Source organism: Salpingoeca rosetta, assembly GCF_000188695.1.
Source record: "Salpingoeca rosetta unplaced genomic scaffold supercont1.40, whole genome shotgun sequence".
Classification (NCBI taxonomy): domain Eukaryota; class Choanoflagellata; order Craspedida; family Salpingoecidae; genus Salpingoeca; species Salpingoeca rosetta.
Window position 1 is genome coordinate 367830 of NW_004754894.1, and position 9954 is coordinate 377783.

The 9954-nt window shown below is 55.6% G+C and overlaps 3 protein-coding genes across 3 annotated transcripts in view; 2 read left to right on the forward strand and 1 right to left on the reverse strand.

The window, feature by feature from the left end:
• The first annotated feature begins 3 nt into the window (after positions 1-3).
• On the forward strand, positions 4-1955 carry PTSG_11028 (uncharacterized protein). Its single transcript, XM_004987895.1, has 2 exons — positions 4-814; positions 1200-1955. Exons 1-2 carry the CDS (start codon positions 188-190, stop codon positions 1521-1523), a joined length of 951 nt encoding a protein of 316 aa, XP_004987952.1. The 5' UTR covers positions 4-187; the 3' UTR covers positions 1524-1955.
• Positions 1740-9226, reverse strand: PTSG_11029 (Pik4cb protein). Its single transcript, XM_004987896.1, has 16 exons — positions 8915-9226; positions 8411-8608; positions 8015-8139; positions 7756-7805; positions 7348-7438; positions 7037-7125; positions 6754-6794; positions 4987-6398; positions 4650-4709; positions 4328-4459; positions 4007-4133; positions 3637-3707; positions 3245-3445; positions 2834-2995; positions 2571-2633; positions 1740-2330 (listed from the first exon to the last, which is right to left on the reverse strand). The coding sequence occupies exons 2-16, from the start codon at positions 8508-8510 to the stop codon at positions 2253-2255; spliced, it is 2802 nt and encodes a 933-aa protein (XP_004987953.1). The 5' UTR covers positions 8511-8608; positions 8915-9226; the 3' UTR covers positions 1740-2252.
• A 42-nt stretch (positions 9227-9268) lies between these two features.
• Positions 9269-9954, forward strand: part of PTSG_11030 (2-amino-3-carboxymuconate-6-semialdehyde decarboxylase) — a 4326-nt gene continuing 3640 nt past the window's right edge. The window contains exons 1-2 of the mRNA XM_004987897.1: positions 9269-9424; positions 9692-9789. Coding sequence (XP_004987954.1) covers positions 9394-9424; positions 9692-9789 — 129 coding nt within the window. The 5' untranslated portion in view covers positions 9269-9393. The remainder of the gene's footprint in view (positions 9425-9691; positions 9790-9954) is intronic.

The window sequence follows — 9954 nt, forward strand, 5'->3', positions numbered from 1 at the left end:
GAGTGCGCCGATTTCCCACAACACACAATACACACACAAGAAGCACACCACTGCGAGCACACACACACCCACACACACACACACACACACACACACACACACACACACCTTCATTCAAGCATCTCTCCCCCCCCCCAACTCTCTCTCTATCACACACACTCACACACACACACACACACACGCAACGATGGAAGGAGCAGTGCAGGCCCTGGAGCCTGTGCGTGCGTGGTTGAAGACCGCAAGCGAGCACGTGATGGAGTTTGTGCGTGAGAAGCCCGTGGTGAGCGGCGTGGTTGGCGGTGCAGTGGCACTGGGCTTCGGCTACTACATGTCCTTGCGACCAGTGTACTACGACTTCAACAAGATCTGCGGGCAGTTCAACGACAAGAACCTGGACGTGGACCCGTACTTCTTCGACCCAAGCAAGTTCGATTGGGTGCCCATGGTGGAGTCAAACTGGAAGGTGATCCGGCAGGAGCTCGAGGAGTACTTGGACAGCCAGCCGCTCCAGCCATACTTTGGCGGCAACCTCATGTCCAAGAAGCAGTGCTGGCGCGTCCTTGGCCTCAAGTTCTGGGGGCTCAACCACTCGGAGAACCAGAAGCACTTCCCAAAGACCATGGCCATCCTCAACAAGGTCCCTGGCCTCAGCCTCGTGGCCTTCAGCCAGATTGAGGGGGGCACCGCCATCACCCCGCACCACGGGGACACCAACGCCAACATCCGCTGCCACATGGGCCTCGTGGTTCCCGGAACCCTGCCGGAGATTGGCTTCCAAGTCGGCGACCAACAGAAGAGCTGGGAGGAAGGAAAGGTCGGTCATCTGAATGGGAGAGCCGAGGGGGGGGGGGGTTGTTTCGGCGCGGGGGCGCTGTGTGTGTGTGTGTGTGTGTGTGTGTGTGTGTGTGTGTGTGTGTGTGTGTGTGTGTGTGTGTGTGTGTCTGTCTGTCTGTCTGTCTGTCTGTCTGTCTGTCTGTCTATGTCTGTGTGTGTGTGTGTGTGCCTGTGTCTGTGTGTGTCTGTGTGTCTATACGCATGCGTGCGCTGCTGTGTTGCCTTGCTGGCTTTGTGTCTTCTCCATGCCTGGCTTCCGTCCTTCCTTGCTTTCTTGACATCTCTCGCTCGCTTCTTTTGCATCCATCCATCACCATCCCCTTTGATTCACGCTTGCTCGCTTGTTATCGCTGCCCCGTCGCCAGATCCTGATGTTCTGCGATGCGCACCGCCACACGGCGTTCAACAACACCGACAAGACGCGCATCATCCTGCAGTTTGACGTCATCCGCCCGGAGTTTGAGAACCAGCGCACCCTCATCTCCGCCCGCGTCCTCGCCTCCATCTGCACACAGAAGATCATGCTGCACGTGCTGCCGTGCATTCGTGGCCACAAGATACCACTTCGCGCCATCTACTACACCCTCATCCCTTTCCTCTTCGTCCCCATCATCACCCAGATTGGCTCGCTCTGGCTGTTCAACTTCTTCCTCGACAACTCCTCAAAGAAGAAGGACACCAAGGCTTAACTCACGCTGGAATTGTTTTTGACTCGTGTGTGTCTCGTAGCAGAGAGAGAGAAAATGTGTGTATATGTGTGTGTGTGTGTGCGGTGCATCAACTCCCCGTGTGTTTGTTCTCTGCATGCATCTTGTGTTCACCCTGACGACCTGTGGCTGTTTTCCACCCCAGTGGCTTTCCCACCACAACCAGCACCAAACCCATAGTTGTTGTTGTTGTTCCTGCTGCTGTTGTTGCTGCTGCCTGGCTTGCTGTTTGTAATCGAGCGTACACCTTAAACCACCCCACGTTCTGTTGTCCTTGTCGGCATACCGCGGTTCAGAGCCAATGTTACATGTTCATGTCAGTGTTGGTACAACCACGGGTGGGCGAGATGATGTGCCACATCACATTGTCTTGAGCTAATGAAATACAAAAAAAAATACAAACACAAAGCCACGCACACGTCTCACTATCCATCCGCCACACGCACACGGTGGAAAAGAATGAGAGAGAGAGGGTGTGTGTGTGTGTGTGTGTGTGTGTGTGTTGGGGTGGCTGTCGTAGTCACAAACAAACAGCGAAGCAAACAAAACAAGAGCAACAAACAAGAGCAACACAAAATAAACAAACGAACACACGCACGCACACGTGCGCGCCTGCCTACTCGAAGGAATAACACATGGAGTCCTGGTAAGTCGAATCCACACAAGCATGTGCTTGGACGGGTGGTGCGTTGAATTTGGGCTGGGAATTGTTTACAAGATGCCATTGGTTAGATACTGGTAGTTGTCATAGAGCCGCGTGCGTAAACTGTGCAAACTCTTCTCCGTCAGCTGTAATGCGGCGTGAATAATCATGGTGGCAATACAACACCAGTAATGTGAGCGCGTGCGTAGCAAGACACGTGCATGCGTGTGTGAGTGTGAGTGAGTGAGTGTGTGAGAGAGTGTGTGTGTGACAGAGAGTGTGGGTGTGTGAGAGTGTGTGTGTGTTGTGAAGAACGCAGACAGCAGGGTAGAAGTTAAGAAAGGTGCAAGCGAGAAGCACAGACACAACGACCACCTGCGCCTGACCTTATTGACGTGTCGCTCTAGTTCCGCGTCCGGCGCTCCCATCTTGAACCGGCTCTCAAAGTCCTGCACACACACACACACACACACACACATACACGCACACACAGCAGCAGCAGCAGCAAGGTTGGTCAGAGAGGAATGTATGAGTTGCGACCTGTGTGTGTGTGTGGGGGGGGGGTCGTGGTGCAGGGTGAAGCAAAGGCGTGTGCATGAGCCAGCTCGGGCAACTGCCACGTGGCACATAAAGGTTTTCTCTTCCCGACCTTGACTGCGGAGGCCTTTGTGAAGCAGGGGAGGCTGGAGCGCTGCGCCATGATGGAGAGGACCGTGACAAACTCGTCCTTGTGTTTGCGCGCGGCGACAAAACCGCGGAAGAGAAGAAGTTTGAAGTAGCGGAACATGTCGCTGTCAACGCCGCCAAGCACCTGGTCCGTGACACACGCAAGGACCAATGGCGATGATGATGGCGGGGAGGGTTGGTGGTGGTGAGCATTGAGTGCAAGCACTTTGCACGCGGTGGCGAGCAGCGACAGCAGTAAGACACACGTGCACAATATAAGATGAAAATATGCACAATATCAGGTGCAAATGTGCACACACACAACACAATGCGCAACACACAACACAAACACACTCACACACACACACACAATGCAACACGGCCCACTGCGCACCTCCACGAATCCTGGGAGGAGCTTGAATGGCGCTGTCTCGAATCCAAGATTACGACCGGGCGAGTTGGAGAGGAAGAACCCAAAGTCGATGTGCAGGATGTGGCCCTCAGAGTCGATCATGATATTGCCGTTGTGGCGGTCCTTCACCTGCGCCAGATACGTGAAGATGCAATACGCAGCAAGACTCTCCGCAAAATTTTGCTGCACAGGTGGCACGTTGTGTGTGTGTGCATGTGTGTGTGTGTATGTGTGTGAGCTTTGCGTCGTGTGTGCAGCAGCCAAACGCATGGGTGAGGAAACACAAAGACTCAAGTTGCCAGCAAAAGCAGGCACAGCCAGACACTGCCGCTTGCAACAAAACGGACGGGAACATGATGAGCAGTGTGCAGCACCTGTGCAGTGAGGAAGCCCTCGCTGTTGGCGGGACCAAACTGCTGGTGGAAATACCCGAGCAGCGTGTCGCCTGTATGGAAGGAGGGGGGGAGTGAGGCGTGGATACATGGATGCACAGGTGGACGAGATGCAGATGGGTGGTGAGAGGAAGAAGGTCATTTGCATGCAAGACAATTCACAGCACACGGATCAAGCCACAAGCAAACGCACACACACAACATAATACAAACCATACACATCATACACAACACAATGCACACACACGAAAGAAAACACATAAATCATACACCACACAATGCACACACACACACACACACACACACACACACACACACACACACACAACACGTAACACCGCAGCACACGGACCGGCTTGTTTCTTCGTCTGGTGGAGAGAGACGGCCGAGCCGACGACCTCGATCATGCCGCCGTTGGAGGACGTCACCAGGATGCGGATGGGCCGGATCCACAGAGGCACCCGCTCCCGCCGCCACACCTGGCACGGTCATCGGAAAAAGGGGGGGGGGATGGGGGTGAGGAGAGAAGAGGGCAGACGTGGCTAAATAGCAGGGGAGGAAGCACACACACACACACACTAGCACACACACACACACACACACACACACACTCGCACACACACTCGCACACACACACACACACTCGCGCATTAGCACACAAGCACAAGCACACCTTTTGGAAGAGTGCGAGGAGCTGTGTGGCGAGAAGTTCCTGTCGAAGGTCGTCGCCGCTCTTGATGATGACCGGAATCAAACGCCACTTCGGGTGGTGTCCAAACGGTGACAGGCGTCGGATGCGCTGGACCTGTCGACAACAACAACAACAGCAGCAGCAGCATCAGGAGCACAAACGAGAGTGAGGGCATCCGTCAATGTTTGATGACATGTGGCATGATCTTGGCGACCAGCACCAACTGCATATTCGTTCGATTACATCCATCCATCCACCCACAAGCAATGACCACAACGCCCCACTGGCGTGCAAGGCGGCTCACCTTGTCGGCCCAGTTCTCTTTCGCTTTGATGGCAGATGGGTCCTTGTGTCCACGCTGAAACTGTTGTGAAGAAACGAAGACAAAGGAGAAGACACATGTGGTGGTGATGGATTGCAACATGAGTGAGTGACAAGTTGGCAACAGCAATGATGCAAGGAAGGGCAGGCGACAGGAGAAGGAGCGATATTACAAATGGACTGCACACTGGATTCGGCACGACTGCAGTATTGCCAGCCACACACACACACACACACACACACACACACACACACACACACACACACACACACACACACACACACACACACACACACACAGGGACGATGTGCGGTCGAACCTGTGACTCTGGAGTTGATGCTGCGTCATGCAGGCGCTGTCTGATGTTCATGGCCTGCAAAGGCACGCTTCCCTCACCACTGTTGCCACCCTCACCGCTGCTGCTTTCCTCCTCCTGCTGCTGCGACACCGCCATCGAAGCAGGCGTTGAGGCGGGTGTCGGTGTTGACAGCACAGAGCAGCAGGGGCTCGCCTCGAGCAGTGCAGGGAACGTTGTCACCCGACCGCCGTGGGCTCCGTGCTCCGCCGTCTCCACTTGGCTCGACAGTGACTCCTGCTCCTGGTGTTGGTGTTGGTGTTGGTGGTGATGCTGGTCTTCCTGCTGTTGTGTGTGGTGGTCTTGTTCTTGCTCTTGGTGCTGGTCGTGTTGTTGATGGCGTTGCTGTTGCGCCGCCAAGTCATTGACGGGGCTCGACGCAAACACCGTTCTCTTCTGTTCACAACACGACACCAGCACATTCCCGCCTTTCTGCTGCTGGCTGTCACATCCAGCGTCCCGACACCGGCAGTTGTGGCCATGCTGCAACTGCTGCTGCTCGTGCTGTCGCCCATGCTCGCTCATGCTCTCATCAGCGCCGCTGTCGTGGCGGCGGTGGCGATGTTGGTGCTGGTGCTGATGAAGATGGTGGACGTGATAATGGTGGTGATGGTGTCTCACAATCACACCGCTGTCCTTGTCGCTCGCAACACCGTCATCTTCAACGGCGGCAAACGCGCTCCGCTCGCCACCACCACCAACAGCATCCGCAGCACCCGTGCCGTCGGCGGCGGTGTCGCCAACAGCGAGGTCTGTTGCTGATCGCGTGCGCACAAGTGTGTCCTGCGGGCGCACGAAGCTCGCGCCGTCCGATTGCGAGCGCAGGTGGCCCTGGCGGCGGCGGTAGCGCTGCTTGGCAGGCAGTCTGGTGTGGTAGAAGTCGTCACAGTCAACCACCTCCACCTGCAGCATGTACGGTGCACGGTCCTTGGAGTTGAGCACAACGGCCTCCTCCGGTGGGATGCGAACAACATGGTGTGACCGCCACGCCGCTTGGCTGTTGCTGCTGCTCGTGCTCATCACGCTGACCTCGTCGTCACTCCGTCTCCCATCACCGTCGCCGTCAGCGTCAGCGCCACGAGGGCGCGCCGTGCTGTGGCCGTGTGTTGTGCCGTCCTTCTCCCGGCCCGTTGCCGAGCCAAGGTCGTTGCTGCCTCCAATCGACAGCGGCAGATATGCGCGTGCAGGCAGGTCCAGGTTGACGCGTGCCAGCTCGCCGTACAGCTGTGTGCGCCGGGCATCGCGGGACGGCAGGCGGCGAAGGCGTTCGCTGATGGAGAGCAGCTTCTGTACAAATGTGCGCTCGCGAGAGAGGGCGTCGGCGAGCGTCTGGTACGTGCGGCTCGCTTCGTGCGACGATGTCTCAGGCTCTTCCCCTGATGGTTACAGCACACACCAGGCAGGATACGCGGGGTGAGGTTGTGTTACATGTGTGTACGAGTGAGTGAGTGAGTGAGTGAGTGAGTGAGTGAGTGAGTGAGTGAGTGAGTGAGTGAGTGAGTGAGTGTGTGTGTGTGTGTGTTTGGGTGTGGGTGTGTGTGTGGGTGTGTGTGTGTGTGTGTGTGTGTGTGTGTGTGAGTGAGTGGGTGAGTGGGTGGGTGAGTGAGTGAGTGAGTGTGTGTGTGTGTGTGTGAATGAGTGTGTATGTGTGAGTGTGAGTGTGTGTGTGTGTGTGCAAGTAAGTGACATGCTGCAAACCGCAGGAGATGGTTGAGACGGCAGTTGACATACCGAAATGGTTCGTGAGGGGCTCGACCTCCAGGGAGGCAGAGCTGTGTCCGAGAAACAAACATATATGACAGCGCAGCGAGCGGGCGAGCGAGAGTGAGCGAGAGTGAGAGTGAGTATGCATGTGCGCATGTGTGTCCATGTGTGTGTGTGTGTGTCTGTGTCAAGCATGCATGAGACACGGGTGCACGAGGGAGAGCAAACGCGAATGTGGGAGACAGAGCACATGAACGCGCAAGTTATCGAGCGAGTACAATCGGAATCGACTGCAAGGGCTTGGTCCAACCTGTTGATGTCCTGAAGAAGCACGTGGATGGACTTGTGTCGTGTGTGGTCCTCAAGTCCCTCCAGTTCAGCTTGCAGCAGCCACGTCGCCTGCACAGCAACGATAAGGGGGGGGATGGTGATATGTCATGGTGGGCGTGATGTGGCATTATGAGCGCGGCAGCAGGCATTGGTGCCGTTCAGGTGTTGGGGTGCGAGGTTGGGCGAGAGCAAACGAGGAAGCGAGCGAGCAGCAGCAGCGCCACGCAAACCAACAAACAGCAGAACCCGAACAGATGAGAGCATGGAGAACAAACGGAAACAGTGGCGCACCAGCAGGGCAAAGTGGAGGTCTCTGGCGCTGGTGTCCAGCACAAACTGGCGAAGCGACGCATACCGCTGCTCGTCAAGCAAGCACATGCAACTGCAAGGGCCGTGGAAGGTGCGCATGCGTGTATGAGTATGTGTGTGAGTGTGAGTATGAGTATGTGTGTGAGTATGTGTGTGAGTATGAGTATGTGTGTGAGTATGTGTGTGGGTGTGAGTATGAGTATGTGTGTATGAGTATGTGTGTATGAGTGTGGGGATGAGTATGTGTGTGCATATGTGCGTGTCTGCGTATGAAATGTGTGCGTATGAAATGTGAGTGTTATGTGTGTTGTCAAGGCACTGTGAATGATGCAGCCAGCAGGTTGGTCTGCCAGCGCTTGGCATGGGCGAGCGGACATCAAGAGCGCGTACATGATCTGCGGGAGATAGAACTCGACTTGATCGGGAGGAAACCGGCACATCTGCACACCATCATCAAGGGGTTGGACGGGCGTCAGCGGCGTCAATTAACAACAAGAACAACAAGAACAACAAGAACAACATCAACAACGACGACAACAACAGCAACAGCAATGACAACGATGATGGCATCACCCACCACACGGCACCACCACATGGTATGACGAAACAACACGGCAAGACGCACACGCACAGGTGCACAAGCACGCACCCGCTGGCAGATCATGTCAATGATGGCGGCGGATTTGGAGGTGTGCAGGTAGTGCATGGACATGTGCATGGTGAACATCTCGCTGTCGACCATCCTGCGCATGGAGTCGAGGCCGTCCCGTGCAGCTGCAGATCAAGATGGAAGTGGGTGGCACACCGCAATCGGCACACCGCAATGGGAACGGCAGGGTGAGCATGAAAAGCTGTGTGCGAGAGCTGGTTGCAGTCTCCCACGCTGGGTGACGAGGCGAAGGCATTTGGGACAGGGAGGGAGGGACGAAGGGACGGGGTGGTCAAAAAGGAAGAGAATTCGCCAAGGGTCATCCCAGCCGGTGCGCACCAACACACCCGCACACCCGCACGCCCGCACATCCGCACACCAGAACAGGGCATGGACCTTGCTGGGAGGAGGAGGCGGCGGTGGTGGGGGTGGGGGATTGAGATGACGCTGGCCGTTGAACATCATGGTCCATGGAGGCGAGCAGCACATCCTCCATCTTGACCGTGTGTTTGCTGCGGGTGTGGTAGCTCGGCTTTCCCACGAGCAGTTGGAGAAGAGACAGCCGCGTGGATGCAAGACAGTCCAAAACAGACTCTGCGTGGGCCATAGTCAGCGGTGTGGTTGGATCACAGAAGTGGCAGTGCAGGGCGCAAAGGGCGCACAGAGAGCAGCGGGTGAGACAGTGTGTGATGACGATTGTGTGTGGGAGAGAGAAGCACAAGCAAAGGGGAGGGAGAAGAGCACGAGCGGCGTTCTCGCAACCGGCATCGTCATAAAAGGGGAGGGGAAAAATAAGTGAGGTGGTACCGCTGTCTGACTCATGCATCAACTTTGGTGGCGTTTGCTCTTGCTTCTTGGCCACTCGGCGCGCACACACTCTTGCTTGATCCCTCGTACGACCTTATTGTGATGTGTAAGGCAGCTGGACGAAGAACCCTTCTTGTGCTGGTGGGGGTTGGGAATGGTAGGCGTGCCGTTGCTGTGGAGAATAAACAAGAGCACAGCGCTCTGTGTGTTTTTTTGTGTCTGTGGGTGCGTGCGTGTGTGTGTGTGTTGGATGATGTGATGGTGCTTTCTGGGTCGTGCTTGTCAGGGTCTCTCAGCCACGCCAGCTGCCTGCACGAAAAGCACGCACACGACGGTGATGATGATGATGGTGCGTGCTGCTGTTGTGTTTGCCCCTTCTCTTTGCTTTGCTGTTTGTTGCTGTTTGTTTGCTGTTGGTTTTTTTGGGGAATTTTCTCAAGGCAAAATTTGCCTTTGAGCTGACGCCCAAAGTCAATTTTGCTGTTGCCTCATCCTTCCACCGCGCCACACAAGGACAAACACCACGCACAACACCACGCACAACAGCAACAACAGCAACAACAACTATCAGGATGAGCACCATGGATGCCAAGCGAGCTGCGGGTGTGCTGTTCTGTTACTTGTTGGCAAGTGATGTGTGTGTGTGTGTTTGCTTGACGAAACACGTCGTGCATAAAGTGTGCGCACTGCTTTTGAGTCATGCAATGCACTGCACTCACAACAACATGCTTGCACGTGTGTGTGTGCATGTGTGTGTGCATGTGTGTGTGCATGTGTGTGTGCATGTGTGTGTGCATGTGTGTGTGCACGTGTGTGTGCATGTGTGTGTGCATGTGTGTGCATGTGTGTGTGTGGGGGGGGTGAATGAAGATGCATCGTCCAACGGGGATGCCAAGAAGGCCAAGCGGCGCCTCAAGATTGACTTTCACACCCACATCCTCCCAGCAGACATCCCCAAGTTCAAGGAGGTGCGTGTGTGTGTCTGTGCGTGTGTCTGGGTGTGTGTGTGTGTGTGTGTGTGTGTGTGTGTGTGTGTGTGTGTGTGTGTGTGTGTGTGCGTGTGTCTGGGTGTGTTTGCGTATGCGCATGTGTGTATCCATCCATGTGTGGTGACGGTTGTTTGGCGAGCTCTA

Excerpts from the sequence above, each read along its gene's own strand:
- PTSG_11029 (XM_004987896.1), bottom strand. The coding sequence starts at position 8,510 with ATGGAGGATGTGCTGCTCGCCTCCATGGACCATGATGTTCAACGGCCA. Across the intron at positions 8,140-8,410 it reads CGCCTCCTCCTCCCAGCAAG|CTGCACGGGACGGCCTCGAC; the intron begins GTCCATGCCCTG and ends CTTGATCTGCAG. Across the intron at positions 6,795-7,036 it reads CTTCTTCAGGACATCAACAG|CTCTGCCTCCCTGGAGGTCG; the intron begins GTTGGACCAAGC and ends TCTCGGACACAG.
- PTSG_11028 (XM_004987895.1), top strand. The coding sequence starts at position 188 with ATGGAAGGAGCAGTGCAGGCCCTGGAGCCTGTGCGTGCGTGGTTGAAG. Across the intron at positions 815-1,199 it reads AGAGCTGGGAGGAAGGAAAG|ATCCTGATGTTCTGCGATGC; the intron begins GTCGGTCATCTG and ends CCCCGTCGCCAG.